The following is a 24,204-nucleotide window of genomic DNA, read 5'->3' on the forward strand; positions in this document are numbered from 1 at the left end:
TCGGATAATTGGGCTGTGCGATGCTGGATTATCGCTAAGGACTGTCGCTGCACGTGTTGGCTGAAAGGCATCTGTGGTACAACGTGTATGGCAGCAGTGGTCAAATGAAGGTACCCACACTCGTAGACCTGGCACAGGCCCAGCGCGACAGACAACTGTGAGAGAGGATCGCCACATCATTCGGATGGCCCGGATGGAACCTCATGCAACAGCAGCGCAAATTCGAGCAGCTGTGGCACTCCATGTTTCTGGCTTACGAGCCCGTGTCCCTGCAGAAGGTGTTCCATTGACCCCACAACAGCGACGCGTAAGGCTGGCCTGGTGTCGAGAAAGATCGACATGGGTCGACGAATGGCATAGGGTCATCTTTAGTGATGAATCGCGCTTCTGTCTTGCCCACAGTGATCGCCGGAATTGTGTGCGCCGACATACCGGGGAGATGGACCGCCTATATCTTATTGTCGAGAGGCACACAGGGCTAATACCAAGCATTATGGTCTGGGGAGCTATTGGCTGTAATGTGAAATCACACAATTAGTGCTTGTTGAGGGCACTATCACTGCTCGACTGTACGTTGATAGGGTACTCAATCCAGTGGTTGTCCCTATGATGGCGAACATTGCTAATGGAATGTTTCAGCAGGACAATGCCCGGGTTTGTACTGCACGCATCTCCAGAGAAGCTCTCCATGACATCACAACCTTAGAATGGCCCGCCAGATCCCCGGACCTCAGTCCTATTGAGCATGTGTGAGACATGATGGGTCGACAACTGGCCAACTGTCCTCAGCCACCCACAACTCTGGAACAACTGACCCGTGCAGTGCAGCAAGCATGGGCCACAATTCCTCAGGAAGCGATTCAGGGCCTTATTTACTCCATGCCTTGACGAATTCATCAATGTATTGCAGCTTGTGGTGGGCACATCCTGTATTGATTGTTGTCCAAACTTGCGGTCAGAGGGACCTGAAAGTGTAATCATTGAAGCACAACCAAACACTCATCCTGCATGTTCAATTGCAGCAATGTAGCACCACTCTTTCTATGTGTTGCAATTTCCATTTTCTTCAGTGTATTTCTAAACTGCCTAAATCAGCAACATCCTTCAATTAAATTCACTATGGAGAACAGTTTTAATTAGAAATTTTGTAACAGAATAAGTTTTAGTCTCTGACAAAATATTTTTATGGTTTAATCATTGACAGTGTTTCCATCAACATGTTTGTATAATGTATCATTTTTCACATTTTTATATACTGAATTTTAGTAACTGGCTAAACTTTTAGCTTTGATATTAATATAAGGTGTACTCTTGAAGATTGTTTTTAGGCTGAAGATGCCCTGAATTGAGGGTAAAACATGTCCCATTTAACTGATAATATGTTTATGTAACCACTATAAGTGGAAATTAATGTATTGAATAGGTGGATTAAAGATCGCCTTTATTGTTTTTCTAACTATAAATTTTCAATACGGACCAAAAGTGAGATTTATAACATGTAATACTATGGAGATGGAGTCGGACGGATGCCTTCCTTTCTTAGATGTTCTAGTAAGAAAGAAACCGGACGGCTCCTTGGGACATGTGATACAAATTCTTATAATTTTGTTAAATACCACCTATTCAATACAATAAGAACGTAATAAAAACTTACATATTTATTAAGTTGTTGATAAGGTACATGTTTCGCTCCTTTTTCGTGAGCATCATCAGCCAATTGTCATTTACTTAAGGTTATATAAGATCATGAATCTATTCTATTGGATTAAATTATGCTTGTAAACCTGATTGACAAATCTTATAATATTTTACAAGTCATATAACAATAAAATTATGTCTTTAAGTTAAAACATATTTGTCTAAAATCTGTCTAAGTCTAACATTTTATTGAAGAAACTCATCTGGTGAACATCCTTTAAAATTATTTTTAAAAACCTTTTGAGATCAGCTAATTGTATTGATTCAATGTTGCTCCACTTGTATGATTGTCGTTGAAACTTCGGTAACTATATTAACAATTTTCTACAGTTGATAATTGCCTATGTTATGAACATTTAACTTGTTCTTGTGTTGCTGGAGTAATATTTGTACAAAATGTATTGGCATTAATTTTATGTTGTCAATACGAGAATATTGTTCATGAACAAACTTGTTGGTAAACAAACACTTTCTAATGTGAGGTAGAATTTGAATGGTTCTCGTATATTCCAAATTGGACTGTTGGTATATCTGTAATGAAAGATTAAAAATATATGTTTATGGTTTTGATTATAATTCTGTATAAACTTCTTATTGAAAGAATTCACTTACTTTTCTTTCTGCTGCGTAATTGTGTAGTGTTACTCCTAGCCTCTTGAGAACTACTTGGTGTTCTGTTTGCACTCCTTGTATTATATGAATGAGTGTGGATGAGTTTACATTTTGGCGGGGACTGGAAAGGAGAAGTGAAGGTAGGCGGTGCATTGATAGCTGCAGTAGATTGTGGAGGGAATGCGTAGGAGAAATAAGGGGAGGAGTTGAGTTTGTTTGCGTCAATAAGCCATTAACTTTTGTCGGATTAAAATTAAAATTCTATAAATACACCCAATCATGTCAGCATTTTCCGGGCTTGTAGGCTGTGGTCCAGGAGCGAGTGAATGTCCCAATGTTTCACCAAAGACTGCGTTCAGCAATGTCAAGGGTTCCGACTGACTTCGATAGCAGCAAAGCTCTCAGTGGAATGAAGTGCTGTTGTGATTCCACCTCATTATATAGTGCAGGATACGGCATGCTGCTTGCCTATTGGCTGCCATGGTGGGGGGTTGGTCGCTGATTGGCTGTTCTTCGGCCAATGGTTGAAGCATTAGGGAGCCCGGTGTACATTGACCTGCCTTGTCGGAGACAGGCAGCTGATCACCCGTTGCTTTCTTCTAGTCTGCCGCGGCTATTGTCCTTCAGGATTTAGAGCTACATGTACACCCAATATTGAAAACTAGGTGAGCTAGGAGCGTGTTGCCAATATTGATGCAAATAAAACTCGCACCCCAATTTCGTGCCTCAATTTTTAAAAAAATATGCGAATTATTCACGTAAATACAGTATATATTTTTTGCTACTTGCTTTACGTTGCACTGACAAAGATAAGTCTTATGGCGACGATGGGACAGGAAAGGCCTAAGAAGGGTAAGAATGGGAAGGAAGCAGTCATGGCCTTAATTCCCCCGGCATTTGCCTGGTGTGAAAATGGGAAACCATGGAACATCATCTTCCGGGCTGCTGACAGTGGGGTTTGAACCCACTATCTCCTGGATGCGAGCTCACAGCTGCGCGCTCCTAACCGCTCGGCCAACTCACCCGGTAAATATGGTGTATAAATGATATGGTAAAGATTTGGAATCACAGATAAGGATATTTGCAGATTATGTTATACTATATAGCAGGGCTGTCCAACTTTCGTTTCTACGCGAGCACATTCACATGTTAACTAAGGGTATTCGGGCACCAGGTACGATTCCACTAATTCGACTACTGTTATCGGTACTACAACGACTATATAATAATAAAATGAAATGACATACAGCTTTTAGTACCGGGAGTGTCGGAGGACATGTTCGGCTCGCCAGGTGAAGGTCTTTTGATTTGATGCCCGTAGGCGACCTGCGTGTAGTGATGAGGATGAAATGATGATGAAGACGACACATACACCCAGTCTCCGTGCCGGCGAAATTAACCAATGATGGTTAAAATTCCCGAACCTGCCGGGAATCGAACCCTGGACCCCTGTGACCAAAGGCCAGCACACTAACCATTTAGCTATGGAGCCGGACTATATTATATTAATAATAATAATAATAATAATAATAATAATAATAATAATAATAATAATAATAATAATAATTCTAGAATTAAAAATTATATGAAAATATATTTACTCACATAATTAATGTGAAATCTGGCACTGCATGCTCACTGCAAGTTGAAAAAATCTGGCGTGTAACTGGAACAGGCTGCTCTTAACGCGTCATCCAGGTGTGAGTCTGTCAGGCAGGATCGATATTTGTTTTTTATGTTCATAGTCAAAAACGCGACTTCACAAAGATAGGTTGAACCAAAACAAGATTGCATCTTCAGAGCAACACTGCGGGTAATGGGATATTTTTTACCGTCCACCAGAGTCCAGAAATTGCCACATGTTGCGTAGGAGGATTTCAAAGATAGGTCTGACTGAAGGCTTAAAATTTCCATTTCTAATTATTCAGGATTATAATTTTCAAATATTTCACACACACCCCCCTCCAAGCTCACAAACATCAACAGAAGCGAAGGGATTATTGACAAACATGATCACTGGTTCAAGCATTGAAAACTGGCTAAATTTGCTACCAAATTCGGACCCAGGAGTTTCAAGATGTTTAGCAAGAGATGAAAAATCATGCTTGCTGCCATTTACTGTATCTTCCATAGATTTCAAATTTGGAAAATGTGAAAGGGAATTTCTATTTAAATGGACAATCCATACCTTAAGTTTTTTTCAAATGCATTGACAATACTTATCATACCTGAAATATGATGTTCTTTTCCTTGCAATTCGAGATTTGACTCATTTAATTTTGAGGTGATGTCTGCCAAGAATGCTAATTCGATTAGCCAAGATATATCATCAAGTTCGTGATAATATTTCCCAGGAGATGATTTCTAAAGTCTCGTATCTCATCCGAAAGGCAGCAAAACCGTTCGAGTGTTTTCCCCCTACTAAGCCACTTTACGTCTGCATGAAGGATGACGTCACCATACTCCGAATCTGACATACTTAAAATATTTCTGAACAATCGATGACGAGTAGATGACGATATTATATAATTCACGATGTGACTTACAATTTCCATGTCATGATCGAACTTTAAAACCTTTGCGCATAAAGCTTCTTGGTGAATAATACAACGATAAGAAGGAATTTTTGGAAATGATTCATCCTTAGCGCAAAGAGAAAGAAATCCATTATTTCTACCACTCATAGACGGTGCCCCATCTGTTGTTGTAGCGACAAGCTTTGACAGTGGTACCTTACTCTCTTTGGTGAATTTAACGAAAGAATTAAATATGTCTTCTCCCCTAGTACGTCCATGAAGTGGCAATAGCTTGACAAATTCTTCCTTTAGTGTAAAATCATTAAAAACCATTCTAGCAAATACACACAACTCAGCAGTGTCAGACATATGAGCACTTTCATCAAATTGGAGTGAAAAATGTTCACACGATTTCAAATCCTGATGTAATTGAGATTTCACATTATTAGAAATATGTTCAACCCGCCTAGCAACAGTTTGATGAGACAACTGCAGTCCTTTGATTGAAGATATCAGTTCAGATTTATCTTTGTGAGATTCGAACAGAGATTCAGCGGCATTTAACATAGCTTCTTTGACTACTTCCCCATCACTGAAAGCTTTTTTTCCTTTTAGCTAGGACGTAACAAACTTTGTAAGAAGCTATTATCACGTTACGCATTTGCTGAACTGGCTTCTTAAACGCACATTGTTGCAATGTTTATTTAGATTTTAGTTCTTTCACTTTGTGTTTTCTTAGTTCAGAATTAACAGGAAATTCACTGTCAAATTTTTTGTGATTAGTCAAAAAATGTCGCTGTACATTACTTCTTTTAGGAACAGACATGCTAGCATTACACAATAAATACACCCACTTTCCTTTGTTTTCAATAAAGCAATACTGGTCCTCCCATTCACTGTTAAAGTTATAATTTCTTTGCCTTTTAGCCATGTTAAGAAGAGTTACGTTTAATGAAATATAACATTATAAACTGAATAATTTAAAGTTTAAATAGTAATGAAAAAAGCACACAAAACATGTTGATTGTACAAGTTATCACAACACAAGGCACTCAAAACGTATTCCATAAGCCCTGCATAAGCTCACAAGTAATACGGAATGTTCGCCTGAAAGCTAGGAACTGGGAACATTCCAACTGCAAGACTTTCATAAATCGTTTGTTCATTGTTTACGGCACAGCTTTGTTGGGATTAAAGTTACTTTGTGGGCAAATTGGATGTCCCATTGTCGTCCTGGTGAAACTCTGTTATGGTAGGTAGTTTATGGCATTGCAATCAAGTGAATCATAAGGAAGCGGTTCTGTTTGGCAGAATAAATATACGGCTATATTTGGCTCCGTGAGTAGAGAGGGCCTTATATCTGGCGCTAGGCCCCCTACAGTGAGAGGTTTGTGGAGGATTTCCCTTTGTCGCAACTACTTACATGTCGAATAGCTTTCTTTCTGAACCTTTCTTCTATCTCTTCACTAATTGCGGACACGAGTCAGTTAGGCCCAGATCACATTTATGGCTTACCCAAAGCTCTTTGTGTATTTGGAGATACGGATATAACAAATTTCCTGACTTTGAGGACGGTATTTTAAAGAGAAAAGTAAGAATGTTTATTGAAATGCAAAAGTATTGTTTTCAAATATTAAGTCAAATAAATTTGGAAATTAATTGCGAAGGGCGCCATAAAAGGGCACCTCGGGCGCCGCGTTGGACAGGGCTGCTATATAGGGTAGTAAATGAGTTGCAGGATTGTGAGCAACTGCAGGTAGACTCAAACAACGTAGGGAGATGGACAGCATACAATGGTATGAATGTAAATGGGATGAAAAGTAAAGTTGTAAGTTTCACCAAGAGGAAAAGTCTTCTCAGTTTTAATTATTGTGTTGATGGGGTGATAGTGCCTCATGGGGAACAATGTAAGTACCTAGGTGTTAATATAAGGGATGATCTTCATTGGGGTAATCATATTAATGAGGTAATTAAGAAAGGTTACAGATCTCTTCACATGGTTATGAGAGTATTTAGGGGTTGTAGTAAAGAGGTTATTATTATTAAGCGTATGGAATTTACAAAATGGACAAATATATACAATATTATACAAAAGAAAACCCTGCAAAGAATAAATGGTAAGTAGGGAGCAATTATACATGGATATCTAAGTTGTTTATCCACTGCACTAGGGATACTGAGACGTCAGCAAAGTCTTTTCGGTCTCCACCATAAGCATGCAGAGGGCATTCGTCCATTATATGATGCATGATGTGGACTAAAGCACCACAATCACATGCTGGAGAGTCCCTGAAGCCCCACTGGTGAAGGGAGAATACAGATCTTCCACAATTAGTGCAAAACCTGTTTAGTGATACCCACGTTCTTCTTGGCAAACTGAAACCAGCTGAGGCGTGATTTGGATTAAAGAGGCTTGGCCACTCCGGAGCTGTACGAAACCATCGCTGGTAAGACTGCAGTTAGAGTATGGATTCAATGTATGCGACTCTTATTGGGGACTACTTGATACGAGAACTAGAAAAAAATCAAAGGAAAGCAGGACGATTTACTCTGGGTGATTTCCAACAAAGGAGTAGTGTTACTAAAATGTTGCAAACTTTGGGCTGGGAAGACTTGGGAGAAAGGAGATGAGATGCTTGACTATGCGGTATGTTTCGAGCTGTCAGTGGTGAGTTGACATGGAATTATATAAGTAGAAGGATAAGCTTGAGTGGAGCTTTTAAAAGCAGGAAAGATCATAATATTCAGATAAAGTTAGAATTCAAGAGGACATAATGGGGCAAATATTCATTTATAGGTAGACCCCTGCACAGATGTGGATATCCGCGAAGTTAGTGTTTTGGTGGATACAAACTGTATGGCAGTGCGAATAAACTTGCTGATAATTTCTAATTAATGATTTTCATTCAGGTATACTCTTGTGTTTGCTTGTGGTTAGGCGACCCTTGACATTGTTATGGGAGAATAGTGATATATAAAGAGCTTTGAAACCATAAAGCCGTAAATCTGACCTAAGCCTAACTGGCTCCTGCCCGCAATTAATGGATGGAAGGAACAAAGGTCAGTACGTTGGTAGTTGTCGCAAGAGAAAATCCCTCATAAACCTGCGACAGTAGGGGTTCTGGTGCCAGGTGTCAGGCCTATTGTATTATGTTAAAAGATATATCCATTTCAATACCTTGGGTGTAATATACTGTAGTTAAATATTTAAATTATCCACGGATAACCATTTTTCAGATGCGGATAACCATTCACAGATGTGGATGTGGGTGCAGATGAAGGAAGTCCAGATGCGGAGCGGATGTGGATATTATTTTGTATTTCCACGCAGGGCTCTATTTATAGGATGAGGAGTAAGGGACTGGAATAAATTATCAAGGGAAATGTTCGATAAATTTCTAAGTTCATTGAAAATGTTTAAGAAAAAGCTAGGTAAACAATTATAAATAAATGTAAATATGAGGTAAACAATTGATAGAGAATCTGCCACCTGGGCAACTGCCCTAAATCTGCCACCTGGACAACTGCCCTAAATCTGCCACCTGGGTAATTGCCCTAAATCTGCCACCCAGGCAACTGCTCTAAATCTGCCACCTGGACAACTGCCCTAAATCTGTCACCCAGATAACTGCCCTAAATCTGCCACCCAGGCAACTGCCCTAAATCTGCCACCTGGACAACTGCCCTAAATGCAGATCATTGATTGATTGATTGATTGATTGTTTGATTGATTGATTGATTGATTGATTGATTGATTTGTACATACATAAATGAATATACAATGCAGATTATGAAAACAATTCACACAGTACTGAAAATGAAAATGAAAACCTACAACCTGTTTTCCAGTCATTGACCGGGTCAGGGATGTAATGAATGAAGCATATATAGGCTGTTAGTACGATGGGGTCGCCACTCCCAAAGTGATTATATTAATGACTGATAGATGCTATGAAATGAGAATGGAGAGTGTTGCTGGAATGAAAGATGACAGGGAAAACGGAGTACCTGGAGAAAAACCTGCCCCGCCTCCACTTTGTCCAGCACAAACTTCACATGGAGTGACCGGGATTTGAACCACGGTATCCAGCGGTGAGAGACCGACGCGCTGCCGCCTGAGCCACGGAGGCTCTCACACAGTACTATCATTTTAAAAATCCATATATATAAAGAGTCCAACAATATGAATATAGATAAAGAAAAAATTGTTGTAGTCAATAACTTGCGATGTTTAGAAATTCATTGAAGTAGGGCTGCTTTTATGTTATGCTTAAATAGAGTACAGAAGAGGGGACTTCTCATGGTTGTTTCTGGAGAATAACTCGGAACTTGTTTTATTGTAGCAAAATGGAAGATGTGGTGTATGATCTTATTAAAAGTCTGAAAGAAGAAAAAGGGATGAGTAACTAAGTTGAAGAAAATGTAAAGATTTGAAAAACAAAAACTTTCATTGTGCAGCTGAGGATGCCTTAAAATGAAGCTGAAACATGTTCTGTAATTGAACTTTTTAATAAATGTGTACCGGTATGTAATTTATAAGATTATATGAAGCACTGAATATGTGGAGCCTCAAGGGAATCCTTTTGCTTATTGGAGTAACATATACAATGGCTCCAAGAAGTATTCCTCACTCTGATAGAACACAATGCAAGATGATTTATTGAAATAAAACTGTAAATTCAGACAATGAACTACACATTGCTTATATGTATGAAGTATATTAGCCCCAAGGAAAAGCAAAACACTGCACATTTTTCCCTGTTACTTGACAAAATATACAAAAACAACAGAACAGTTCATAAAGTGGTCTCCAAGAAGTATTCATCCGTACCTTTGTCTGAATATATGATGTTACTTTTGGAGTTCAGTACTTCGTTGGTCCATCTTTTTGTTTAGTAACCTCTGCCAGTTGTCGGGACATGGATTTCACCAGCTTTTCAGTTGTAGTTCTTGTGATATTCTTCCATTCATCCAACAATGCTTCCCGCAACTTATTCTTGTTAGAAATAGGTCATTTTCATATGTTTTGCTCCAAAACATCCCGCATATATTCAATAGGATTGAGGTCTGGTGACTGAGGTGGAGCCTGCATATAACGTGGTGTGTTATAAAGCAGCCACAGCTTGGTCTTAAGAGATGTGTCTTTAGGGTCGTTGTCTTGGGTGAAAATGTAGTCCACAGTCAGGCTCATATCTTCTACATTTTTGACATGATGGTCCTTCAGAATCTTAATATATCCACAGTGATCCAATATACCATCAATTGGATGTAAGTCCCCAACACCACCTGCGCTCATGCACCCCCATATTTTGTATGGAGCCACCACCATGTTTGATAGTAGAAGTCAAGATCCATTCTTCCATCTCACTGTTATTTTGTCTCCAAACCGTCACTCTCCCATCCAACTTGAAAACATTAAATTTACTTTCGTCTGTGCAGACGACTCTTTTCCGGAATTCTAAGTCCTTATTTTTGTTGGTTTCTGCAAATGTACCTCTCTTCCTTCTATTCTATTTGTTAATGTACGGCTTTTGATGGGCTGTTTGTCCATGAAAATCAGCTGTGTAGAAAACATTCCTTACAGTATTCTCTGAAACAGTCTCTCCTAATTCATTTGCGACATGAACTTTTAGTTTTGGGGCACTTAATTTTGGATCCTTTTTAACTTGATGGACCACTAACTGCTTTTCTTTCTATGTTAATATAGATGGATGGTCTTTCTGGGGAGCATTTTGGTACTTTTGTGTTTTAGTAGACCTGTATATTATGCTTCTTACTGTTGTAAGAATGTCTTTATAAGATTTACCTGACTTAAACTGACGTATGGCAATCCGGCATTTCTCCTCTATTGTTTCTTTGTTTTTCCATCCCATTCTTCCCTACACCTTGCACATACAATAACACACTGCCTGCACCATATGACATCGGTATCTGCCTTGGATGGACTGTGGGCTAGCCTGCGATATTTGAATTAGCGCATGTGGACGAATACATATTGGAGGGTATATGCCAATGATATTTGATTTGAATGGAAATAACTTACAATTATTGCTGTTCATTGGCTTGTTCTTAACAAATATGAAAGTCACACATTCTCAACTGTTTTCAAATTTTAAAAGTTCCTGGCATCTAGATTGGTTCATTTCTCTTTGCTGAGGATTAAATTTTCATTTGCAAATGTTTATGAACATAGCTCTAGCTGCTATGAAGTAGAAAACAAGCTGGTCACTATTAGTCTTGAAAAATATTCAAGCATTTACTACCTCAAAGTAGCAGTTTCTAGTTTTTATTCAAAGTAATTTTAAGTAAAAACTATCCATCTGTAAAAACTCTTGTAGCTACTGGATACAGTAACACTTGCAATTTTTATTCACACACAAGCAGGAAAATTCTTAAAATAGGTTAGTGTTGTTGTTGATAGGTATTCAGCTTGAAGGCTGCTTTGATCCTCCGCAGCTCCACCAACAGCTGTCATTGATAGCCTAGGTGTTACTGAAGAGGCATACTAGGGAAATGAGGAGTGAGATAGTATCCCGTTGCTTTCCTCACCAAGCCAGAAGTTGCTATTACATATCACTCTGCCAAGCCCACTGAAATGCATGCACCAACCGACCCTGTGAGCAATATTTCCACACCATTCATAACAGGGACTGGCTGCATAAGAATGGTATTACTAGCATCACTCATACCTCGGTCACTTTCATATTGTCAAAGCCAAGGACGAGACTGAGACAGCTCAGTGAAATTAAAAAATTTATTCTGGCCTATACCAGGAAGCATAGAGCCTCAGTGGCTCTGGCGGCAGTGCGCCGGCCTCTCACCACTGCGTTCCGTGATTCAAATCCCGGTCGTTCCATGTGAGATTTGTGCTGGACAAAGTGGAGGTGGGGCAGGTTTCTCTCCGGGTACTCCGGTTTTCGCTGTCACCTTTCGTTCCAGCAACACTCTTCAATATTATTTCATTTCATCTGTCAGTCATTGCCCCAGAGGAATGAGACAGGCTTCGGCAGTCAGCACAATTCCTATCCTCACCACTAGAAGGGGACTTCATTCCATTCCTGACCTGTCGAGTGACTGGAAACAGGGTGTGGATTTTCACCAGATAGTGCACTGAAAAAACTACATCTCACCGGCAAACAGCAAATAGTTACTTTACCCATTATTCCATTAAATCTTGGCTGATTTCTTTAGTAACAACTCTGGTCCTTCAATCTGCCTACTCTTAATGCATGTTAGTTCTCAGGTTGTCCTTTGTTGGCATCCCATACATACAGGAAGTTGATGGTTTTAATAAATCATATTTCTCTCTAAGAAATGATAAGAATAATGTCATATAAGAAGAGACAGGAACTTGTATAGGAACACACATTAGGATAAACACAATAAGAGGTAAGCATGGGAATAGGGAGCAACAGAAAGAGGAGGCAATGTGTTTACAGTCATAATGTTTATCTTAATATATGTTCCTATCCACCACCACTACCACCACCACCACCACCATCACCACCACCACCACCATCATCATCATCATCATCATCATCATCACTATTTTACAGTTTCATTTTTCCGGGTACTGTTGGTGAGCCTCTTCCATTCTGTCTTATTGAGATATGTTCTGTTGTTAATGACATCCTCCAGGGTCCTTCCCCGATCTGCAATGTCCATCTTTACGATGTCCATCCAGAGAGTTCTTGGTCTTCCCACCAGCCATTTTCCTGCCATATGTCTCTCCAAGTTAACATATGATGTCCTTGTTGGCTCCATCCTCATTACATGCCCAAACCACCTCAATCTGAACATCCTGTCCTGATCTAACAATGTCATCTCAATCCCAGCTTCCTTTGCAATAGCAACTGCAATCACTTCCAACACTTATACAAGCCTCAGATATTTCTATCCGTATTGGAGGGTATATGTCACTGATATTTGTTTTTAATGGGAATAACTTACGATTATTGCAGTCCATTGGCTTGTTCTTAATGAATATGAAAGCCGTACATTCTCAACTGTTTTCAAATCTTAAAAGTTCCTGGCATCTGCATTGGTTTGTCACTTATTTGCTCCTTCCTTTAGCTATATTGGCCCAATGGGTTCCTTTACGCCTTCTGTGTTTGTCCTGTATCCCTAGTGTTCAACCACCTGAAATCATTTTATCCTTCTTTTCTGTTCCCTTTCCTTGTGTTTATTCATCACTCTTCTTATACTCCCTTTCTCCATCAAAAATGAAGATCTGTTGAGATGGCCTTCAAAACTATTGTTGATAGTTGAAACATTAAGAACCATGAAGTGGTATGTTGCGAGCTGTCAGTGGGGAGATGGCGTGGAATGACACTAGTAGATGAATAAGTTTGAGTGGTGTCTTTAAAAGTAGGAAAGATCACAGTATGAAGATAAAGCTGGACAAATTTGGGCAAATATTTGTTTATAGGAAGGGGAGTTAGGGAATGGAATAACTTACCAAGGGAGTTCAATAAATTTCCAATTTCTTTGCAATCACTTAAGAAATGGCTAGGAAAACAACAGATAGGGAATCTGCCACCTGGGTGACTGCCCTAAATGCAGGTCAGTATTGATCGAGTGATTGAGTAGCAATATTATGTCTACAGCATACAAGAAATGAATGAAGAATAATGTCATATAAGAAAAGATAGGAACTTGGATAGGAACACGTATTAGGATAAACACAATAAGAGGTCAGTATGGGAATAGAGAGTAATGGAAAGAGGAGGCAATTTGTTTACAGTCATAATGTAATCTGAACTTTAAAAAAAAGAAATTGATGATAATAATAATAATAATAATAATAATAATAATAATAATAATAATAATAATAATAATAATAATAATAATAATAATAATAATAATAATAATAATAATAATAATAATAATAATAATAACCGGGTGAGTTGGTTGTGTGGTTGCATCTGGGAGATAGTGGGTTCCAATCCCACTGTTGGCAGCCCTGAAGATGGTTTTCTTTGGTTTCCCATTTTCACACCAGGCTTCCTTCCCACTCCTAGCCCATTCCTATCCCATCATCACCATAAGACCTATCTGTGTTGGTGCGATGTAAAGCCACTAGCAAAGGAAAAAATAAATAATAATAATCACATGACCTCAGCTACCATGTGCCAGCATTTTAATTTGATGCCATATGGATGCTTGCTTGTCAATTTTGACATTCTGTTTTACTCTAGGCCTACTAGATGGCAGAGTAAACCAAATCTCTATTGGGTGGTGTCTATGGCTGAGTTTTAATTAATTTTATCAGGTTAACATCAAATGTGTTAACAGAAATCTTTTACATGCTGACATTGTAGGACATAGAGTGTTGAATGGACCTTTTTTCTGCCCTTCAAAAATCCAACTACCTCTGCTGGGTTTGAACCCACTATCTTGGGATTCAGAGGCCAGCACTCTATCAATGATGCACAGAGGGAGAAATTGATAAAGAAAGATTATTGAGGGGAGCCCATCTGTTTGAAGATGGCAGTGTACCAAGATGCAGAGATTGCCCATGCCCTGTTATGTTTTCATGTTTGTCACCGTCTACTCTTTCTGTTGCTCCCTCTTTCCATACTGATCTGCCATTGTGTTTATCCTGCTATAACTTTCTGTTCTGGCCTGAAAATTGAATGGATTCAGAATGTCTCACTCATAAGTTGGAGGAGGCAAGATATCAGGGCTCAGTCCATCAAGGTTCAGTGCTTATGAGATGTATGTAGCAAATAGGGTGCTTCCACTTACTTGCGCCAAGCTCTACTCTTCATCCTTCTGATCCTAATTTCCTTGGTCAACACTTGTTATTTTACAACACTGGCAGTATTGGATTTAGAAAGTTTAAGGTGTTTTCTATTTTTCTACCTTTAACTTCTCATCAAACTTACATAATCCACCCCGATAATTTTTTTAAATTGAAGCATTTATGGAGAAGGAAGTGGACAAGCTTGCTCTTATGTACCTGCCTCTCTCATTCTTTTGCTCTCCCTGCCATTTACAAAACTAAGGCCACTGAAACACTCATACTTGTGACAATGACTGCTCGCTTTAAGCCTGCTAGATAAGGTTCCAGGTTTTCAAGGCTGCCTTCCCTGACTTCACACACACATTATGCTAATTTTTTATGTCCAAGCTCTGTGACCACCCAGACAGCAATACTGCCATAGTTCAGACAACTGCATTACTAAGCACTGTCCTGCCATTTGGTGTAATTTTACAGTATTGCAGTCAAGGGTCGATTCAAGGTTACAGGGTACCTGTAATTTTCTCTAGTTAATTCTGTTGTTCATTATAATTACAATCTCAGACTTGAAACTTTCAGGATGAAGTTTGTACATTAACTTTCAATTTCTGGTACTGGTCTTATTTGTTCTGGAGATTTATTTTCTATTGGATTGAATTTTGTCAAGAATCTGAAGCTCTGTTTAAATCTATAGATGACATAAATTGCATCAAAATTTAAAAAAATTATTTCAATGACTCTTTGTATAAATTATGCTGCTATCCTTTATTCTGTTCCATTTGTAAATATAAGAACATTATGATTTTCTCTCTGTATACTGAGTAGCTATTATCCATTTTAAATAATATAATTATGCCTGGATGTATTTTAACTAAACTTTGTATTTATATTATATCTATTCAGGTAGAACATTTTGAGTTCATTGAAAAAGTAAAACAGTTAACTAATGAATATTTCTCAACTGATGGCAGAAGGACATTGCATGCATGCATAAAATGTGATGGAAAAGCCAGAAATCTAGTGATACTGGAGAAGGATACAAGCTCAATCTAGTGATACTGGAGAAGGATACAAGCCCATTTGCCATGGAACAAACAACTTAAATACTCCAAAAACCATAAAAGTAGTTAGTGGGACGTAAAGCAAAAAAAAAAAAAAAAAAAACCATGATTATTATTATTATTATTATTATTATTATTATTATTATTATTATTATTATTATTATTATTATTATTATTATTATTATTATTATTGTTGTTATTATAATTATTATTATTATTATTATTATTCATCGGCTGTAACTCGATCTGAGTATATATGGCTTCTTCCTGCATAAAGTAAGCAGTTCAACTCAATTTATGGATGTGTTTGCGATGACTAAACAGACCAATCTTGGCAGAATACATACGCCCACACAAATCACACTGAATGGATGCAGGAGGGCAGGGTTGTGATTGATGGAGCTTTCTTGCTTGTTGCTTGGCCTCTTGATGTCTACAGCATTCTCTATCGAACAAGTTGACAGCAGTGGATGTACACAAGTATGAAGGATGAGTTTTCCACCTAATCAATACTTTATTTTACAAAATGTTTAGAATTACTTACATTAAAAAACAGTACCAGTTTCGACCTGTAAATAGGTCATCATCAGCTGTTGATGAACCTGCTTAATAGTGATTGTACATAATAAAACAGTACTAAAAATTAATTAAACAAGAATGTAATATAATACTAATGTTAAGAGCTGATAGATTATAGCAGTGGATGTAGTGTTCCACCACAGTGAACGATCCACAGCACATTATTCCCATGTCTGTATATGTATACCAGTTGTCATCATGATGTGCTTCAGCTGGTCCTTAAAACGCTTAAGAGGGGCTCCACAAGGTCTACTGCCGGAGCATAGTTCACCATAAAGAATTTGGCGAGGAAGCCTGGTATCACTCATGCGGTAAACATGGCCTAACTATCTCTGTTGATGAGCAATGATTGTTGCCTCAATGCTATTTAGCTGTGCTTTGTCGAGAACTGCAGTGTTGATTACATAATCCTCCCATTTAATATTTAAGATGTATCTCATTTTTTGTTCGAAGCGCTCAAGTTTTTTTTATATCACGGCGATAGAGTGTTCAAGTTTCACAGCCATACAGTAGCGTGGAAATGACAACAGCTTTGTACACCATGAGTTTGCTATGCAGTTTTAGGTCATTATTCATGAAGACTCTGTGCATTAATCATCCAAATGCTGCATGAGCCCCAATTCTTTTATCAACGTCTTGTTCACAGGTACACCGTTTAGACAAGATGCTTCCAAGATATGAAAAGTAAAAGTGATCATCTTGCTCCAGTGTTGTGTCTAAGATGGGGCAGGTTGTGCAAGTACCTTTTTTTTTTTTTTTATGCATTAATGGCAAGACCAAAGCAGTCACTGGCTGTGATGACGATATAGAGAAAGCAGGTTTGGCAAAATCTCCGAGGTCACATCTTGACGTACCCAGAGGAAGACAGTCTACTCATCTGTGGTGTCTTTAATAATAATGTTATTGGAGTTACATCCCACTAATTACTTTTATGGTTTTTGGAGACGCCAAGATGCCGGAATTTAGTACCGCAGGAGTTCTCTGGTAAATCTACCGACATGAGGCTGACGTATTTGAGCACCTTCAAATACCACCGGACTGAGCCAGGATCGAACCTGCCAACTTTGGGTCAGCAGGCCAGCGCCTCAACTGTCTGAGCCACTCAGCCAGCAGTGGTGTCTTTAATGGGCACATTGAACAAAATAAGGATGGCTATAGATACCGTATGGAGTAAAGGCTGTGATACTCAAACTGATAACAGACATCATATCCTGAACTTTATGTAGGCAAATGACCTAGTCGCTGGCAACACTTCCTTTGGGTAGCAAAGTGGTCTCCTCACTACCTACACTAGTGGTGCTAGTAGAAGGCAGAATGATCTCATCCTAGTATGACACCGTAATTTTCAAGTAGTTACCTGTGAAGATCATACAATTAGACTATGTTACACCCCAGCATAAACTATTATATCACCGAGCTCAATAGCTGCAGTCGCTTAAGTGCGGCCAGTATCCAGTAATTGGGAGATAGTGGGTTCGAGCCCCACTGTCGGCAGCCCTGAAGATGATTTTCCGTGGTTTCCCATTTTAACACCAGGCAAATGCCGGAGCTGTACCTTAATTAAGGCCACGGCCACTTCCTTCCAATTCCTAGGCCTTCCCTACCCCATCGTCGCCATAAGACATATCTGTGTCAGTGCGACGTAAAGCAAATAGCAAAAAAAAAAAAAAAACCTATTATATCTGCCAACTTGAGGATCAGCAAACCCAGAAAAGGTGTATGTGCAGATGGGTCCAGAGAAGATCAAGTGGGGGAAATTATGAGACCAGAAGGCAGTCTCGGTGAGCAATATCGCATTTCCCCCAGTGAATTCAGATTCAGTTGACACTGCATGAACCAATCTCTGAAAATTTGTCGCTGCCACTGGTGGAGAAATCTTGGGCACATGAAAACCTGGGCACGACCAAATGGATGAGCAGACTTGGTTGTATGGCTCAGATACAGCAAAAATCTAGGAAGAGAAGCATGCATACAAAGACTGATTTGCTCTGAGATGAATGAGAACAGAGAATGATACATCATACCAATATAAATAGTCCATTATTGGACATTATGAATTTTCCAGCTAACTCATTCCTGGGGCGAAACCCTGGCAATCAGGAATTAGTTAGCTGGAAAATTTATAATGTTCAATAACAGACCATTTATATTGGTATTATAAATTTACTCATTCGGGACAAATATTTCAGGTTCCCTATGGGAATCAACATCTATATCAAATGATACTCATACATCACTATTAAACAAGAGGCAAGGAGGATTGTTGCTGAAACCAAAGCCGATCTACCTTAAAATGGATACCAAAGATATGAGAAAAATTATCTGCTGTCTGGCCAAAGCTGTAGCAAGATCATGAAACTCTGGCAACAGCACTTTGATGAGATATTGAATATAGAGTTGCACATCCACCATTCCCAGAAGGTGCTCAAACAAAAGACTTCACCCAACATATTTCAGCTGAGGAAGTTTCCAGGGTGTTAACATACTAGCGGCCATTCCTGTAGATTCTACGGGCTTCGATTCTTTCAAAATTGTCAAAGGTCATAACTTCTGTAGGCTTAAGCATAAGATATAATTTAAAATCCTTGTCCCCAGTATTTACGGGCTTGAAGATAGCTACATGTTCATAGTACTTAGTAAAAAATTCCATTACTAGATGACACTTGAGAGGAGTTTTCATTATATTTTTACAAAATGAGGATGCAGTGCAGAGAAGTGAAAGAAAATATATTAGGCCTATCTATGATTGTAGTAGCCAGCCCTGTGGTGTACGGGTAGCGTGCCTGCCTCTTACCTGGAGGCCCCGGGTTCGATTCCCGGCCAGGTCAGGGATTTTTACCTGGACCTGAGGGCTGGTTCGAGGTCCACTCAGCCTACGTGATTAGAACTGAGGAGCTATCTGAGGTGAGATGGCGACCCCAGTCTAGAAAGCCAAGAATAACGGCCGAGAGGATTCATTGTGCTGACCACATGACACCTTGTAATCTGCAGGCCTTCGGGCTGAGCAGCGGTTGCTTGGTAAGCCAAGGTCCTTCAAGGGCTGTAGTGCCTTGGGGGGAGGGGGCATGATTGTAGTAAAGATGATGCAAATAAACAATAGGAGAAGATGTTGAGCTAGTTAATGCAGAAAGTGAGAGAGATAACCCTGATAGTGAAATAGATGAAAAGGGAGTAAATCATAATAATTCGAATAATGACATGAGAGACAATAAAATAGACACAGATGACCCTGGTAGTGAAATAGATAAATTGTGACATACTACTAGTGTGTTTAAAGGTTATATATCGTAAATAATTTTGAGTACCAGTAGGCCTAAATTGTAATGTTTCATAAGGCTTCATAATGAAAATGTCAATGAACGGCACAATTTACCACTCCAAGAAACAATATGATAGCTTCTGAATTGGTGGATGAGATAAATTTTTTAATATGTAGCTTGTATCACTTTTATAATTTGTATTTAACAATAACAGAACAACAAATAGGTTGAAATTACTTGTTATTTTTTGGTTTATATTTTGATAGAGAGCACTGCAATATTTTCATACTATTCAGAATATTTGAATGCAGTATGTGAGATATAAATGTAGAAGATAAGACTTTTCAGTGTCACAAGTTAAGATCCATTGAGTAGTTAGAGAGGGGGAATTTTTTTAATATCGCCAAAGTTCCCTGGTTTCTGTGGACAGGTACAAAATATGGACTTGCTCCTGAGAGTGTAAAATGCATGAGAAATCGGAAATTGTTTGGACCACACAGCCTATCAGTAAACGTTTTGAAACTATGGGAACTTCATAGTACTACAATCAACTGGTTGATTGCTTTTTTCAATGCTACACTGGGCTCTGGCTACATCCCTTTTGATTGGACTATGAGCATTACTGTGCCAGTCTTCAAGAACAAGAGAAACCCAGCAGAATGCTCTGTCACCCAAACCACCTGCTCTCTCGTACAAAGAAAATCCTCAGTCAACACTTCTGTGAAATCAACAGAATCAGCATCAACAAATGTGAATACGTCCAGAGGACTTAAATTACTGATGCCATTTTTGTAGGACAAATGCCTATGGAGAAGTATCCAGAAAAAATAAAGCCATTGCACACTGAAATCTTCGACCCTGAGAAGGACTTCGACTGAGTTCCAACCCATTTTCATACAAACACCAGGAGTAGAGTAGGTATGTTCTGCTATTGACACTTTGGAAGGCTTTCCTGTGAATGTCAGCACCGACTAAGGCTTCGGATTGTCACAATTTTCTTTGTTTTCATTATGGACACCGTCACTCACAGCTTGCAACAGAGTATTCCTTGGACTCTTCTGTATGCAGATGATGTTGCACTTGCAGATGTAACCCAAACAAAACTGTGAAAGAACGGATCAACTGCCTCTCCCATCTTCTCCCAAGACCAGTGATACTTACAAATGAAACTTTTAGATAATTTTAGACTTCCTATTGACGCAGATTTTATCACAAAATTGTATTATTTAAATTTAGAAATGAGCCGTCTTAAACTTAGAATAAGTAGTGTCAAACATTGTAATATAGAAATCAAAAGAGTGTTAAAGGAACATCAAGACCAATGAACTATTAGATCATTTTAGACTTTTACAATTCTCATTAACGCATGTTTTATCACAACAATGTATCATTTAAACTTAGAAATAAGTTGTCCTAAACTTAGAATAAGTAGTGTTTAACATTGTGTGTTATTTTAACAAAAATCAAGGTTCTTCAGTAGCTGAAGAAGGCCTATTATAAAAGCCAAAACCAGTACTGAAAAATGTATTAAGTACTGTAATATAAATAAAAGTATTGATTAGGTGGGAAAATCCAGCTTTATAATTGTGATTATTGGAATCATCAATGCAGGACATGAAGCTAATAAACTATGACCTCCATCTGAATATCAAGCATGAAATGTCTAGAGACAGATCAAAATGATGCTAACATTGAAATCATAGGAGGGAACTTAATTAAGATGGAAAGGTTCTCATATCTTGGATGTTATCTGAAGAGCAATGGCAGCATCAGTAATGAAGTGACAAAAAGGATAAAGGTGTGCTAGATGGAGGTCATTAATGACAAAAGAATGCCGCGTTGCCTCAAGTGAAAAATATATAGGAGAGCGGTACAGCCAATTGTGGTTTGTGGAGTTGAATGTAAACCAGCTGACATAATCACTACATGCCATACAAATGAGAATGCTCCACTAGGTAATGGGGGTTTCCATTATCAACCACATCTGAAACCACACAATTCGGCAACAGATGGACATTTTGTCAACTATAGAAAAAATGAGAGAGAAGCACCTCTGATAGTACGACTACATTCAGTGTGCAGCATCTGGTACAGATGACACCTCCGTACTACATTTCGATGTCAAAGGACAATGCTCTAGAGGACCAAAGCAGTAATGGCAGGATTCAATGAACTTGGATTTAAAGATCATCAATCTGAACCTAGCAATGCACAAAATGATGTAAAATGGTGTTCATTGATCTGCAAAGTGTACCCTGTATCAGTGGAGCAGTGCTAAAAAGAAGATGTGAATGGTTTTTAAATTATGTGTTCATTGCCTTTCCCAGGATATAAAGAAGTCCAAGCAAGTTATCTGCATGGTAAAGGCCATCTAGTGGTACAGGTGTATCTCTTACATTCCTAGTCCATTCCAATCCCACAGCCACCAAAATCCTGTATATATAGAAGAGTGGCACAGCCAATTGTGGTGTGTTTGCACTCATATTAGTTACATGCATTATGTATTTTGTTTTCATCCCTGCTGGCTGCAAATACTTATATTCTGTGTTGTTAAATAAATAGCAGAAAAGAAAAGAGAGAGAGAGAGAGAAAGTGTATGGCAAAAGAAATAAAGAATGTAAACTGGCCTGTTCACAACTTGTGAAACATGTTTATTTTGTCCTATGCAAAGATCTGTATGAAGCCTCCATGGCTCAGGCGGCAGTGCGCCGACCTCTCACCACCGGATACCATGGTTCAAATCCTGGTCACGTGGTTTCCCATTTTCACACCAGGCAAATGCTGGGGCTGTACCTTAATTAAGGCCACGGCCGCTTCCTTCCAACTCCTAGGCCTTTCCTATCCCATCGTCGCCATAAGACCTATCTGTGTCGGTGTGACGTAAAGCCCATAGCAAAAAAAAAAAAAAATCCTGGTCATTCCATGTGAGACAAAGAGGAGGCGGGACAGGTATTTCTCCAGGTACCCTGGCTGGTTTTCCCTGTCATCTTTCATTCCAGCAACTCTCTCCATTAAAATTTCATTTCATCTGTCACTTATTTATTTGCCCCAGAAGAGTGCAACAAGCTTCGGCAGTCGGCACATTTCCTATCCTCACCGCTAGATGGGGGCTTTGTTCATTCCATTCCTGACTCAATCAAATGACTGGAAACAGGCTGTGGATTTTCAGTTTCAAAGATCTGTATATTTTTTAATTGACCAGAAATGAATCTATTACAAGACGATTTTATATATACAATTATGTGCCAATAGACAAAGACTGGTGAGAAAGGAAAAGACATGATATTTTTTGCAAGCTGTTTATGGGATGTGCCAGCCCTGTGGTGTAGGGGTAGCATGCCTGTCTCTTACCTGGAGGACCCGGGTTTGATTCCCGGCCAGGTCAGGGATTTGTCGTGCTGACCACACGACATCTCGTAATCTGCAAGCCTTCGAGCTGAGCAGTGGTCGCTTGATATGCCAAGGCCCTTCAAGTGCTGTAGTGCCATGGGGTTTGGTTTTTTGTTTATGGGATAAACTATCTTAGGGAGAGAGCTCTTTTCTCTCTGAACATACATTTTGTTTTGAAACAGACAATATAAATGCATTTTAATTATGTTATATAAATATATTTTATTTACATATACTCAAAATACATAACTGATACACAAATTTATCTGTTTACACTCACATTAGTTACATGCATTGTATATTTTGTTTTCATCCCTACTGGCTGCAAATACTTATGTACAGCTGTCAAAAAAAAAAGTGGCCGCTCTTAAACAGTGAATATATTCTAAGTTCCACTTCAGATCCCAGTGCTGTTACATGATGCATGTGCTTGTACAGTAGATGTGCAGCAGAAGCACTGTGAACTGTGCTGAACTATGGTGCTTAAGAAAGAGTTATTTGATATCTGCTTCTTGTGGAACAGCAGTAAATTACTCAGTGATTCGAAGTTTGCAAGTTTTGAGTCTTATTCAAGTAATAATTTTTATTGTATTATCATTCTTTAGTGGTACTGTATAAATAATTTAAATGTTAGGTCTGGAACAATACAGCTGCATAATATTAGTGGTAGTTTCTTCTTTTTCTTATATTATTACATTTTACTATCCTGTAAGGAAATAAGATGATACGTATGCTTGTAGATGCACAGTATCACTGTGAATGATGCTGAACTATGGTGTTTAAGAAGGAGTCATTTGATATTGGCTTCTTGTGGAGCAGCCACGAAGCTATAACTAAATGATTCAAAGGTTGTAAGTTTCAGCCTTTTGAAGTTATCATTTTCATTTAGTTATTACCCTTTAGCAATGTAAATAATACAAAGACACTAGACCAAATTCCCTGGGATTTGGTGATGATGTGCTGAATACAGAAGCTGAAATACAGAAAAAACTGACTGAATGGAACAATATGTTGAGTAACATTTAGCTGAAGATGAGTGAAACAAAGACCATACCAATGACCATCAACAGGAAAGGAACAACCTCAAACCTCATTTTGGAAGAAATAAAATTAGAATCAGTTTCTCACTTCATGTGCCTTGAAGCACTATCTTGAACGACAACACTGTCAAGCAAGAAATACTCAGCAAGACACATAAAAGCATCAAACGTTTACAATCAAGTCAGAAACCTAATGTGGGACTGCAAAATATCACAAAAAGCAAAAACAACAACCTTATACCACACCTACTTTGTACCAATTCTCACATATGGTTTAGAGGCTAAATAAAGACTATAGCAGAATTC

General features: G+C 38.7%; 1 protein-coding gene across 1 annotated transcript in view; it reads right to left on the reverse strand.

The window, feature by feature from the left end:
• Positions 1 to 17,951: 17,951 nt before the first annotated feature.
• The window catches only part of LOC136874390 (uncharacterized), a 145,025-nt gene continuing 138,772 nt past the window's right edge, over positions 17,952 to 24,204 (reverse strand). The window contains exon 6 of the mRNA XM_068227783.1: positions 17,952 to 18,159. Coding sequence (XP_068083884.1) covers positions 17,952 to 18,159 — 208 coding nt within the window. The remainder of the gene's footprint in view (positions 18,160 to 24,204) is intronic.

This window comes from Anabrus simplex, chromosome 5, assembly GCF_040414725.1.
Source record: "Anabrus simplex isolate iqAnaSimp1 chromosome 5, ASM4041472v1, whole genome shotgun sequence".
Lineage (NCBI taxonomy): Eukaryota > Metazoa > Arthropoda > Insecta > Orthoptera > Tettigoniidae > Anabrus > Anabrus simplex.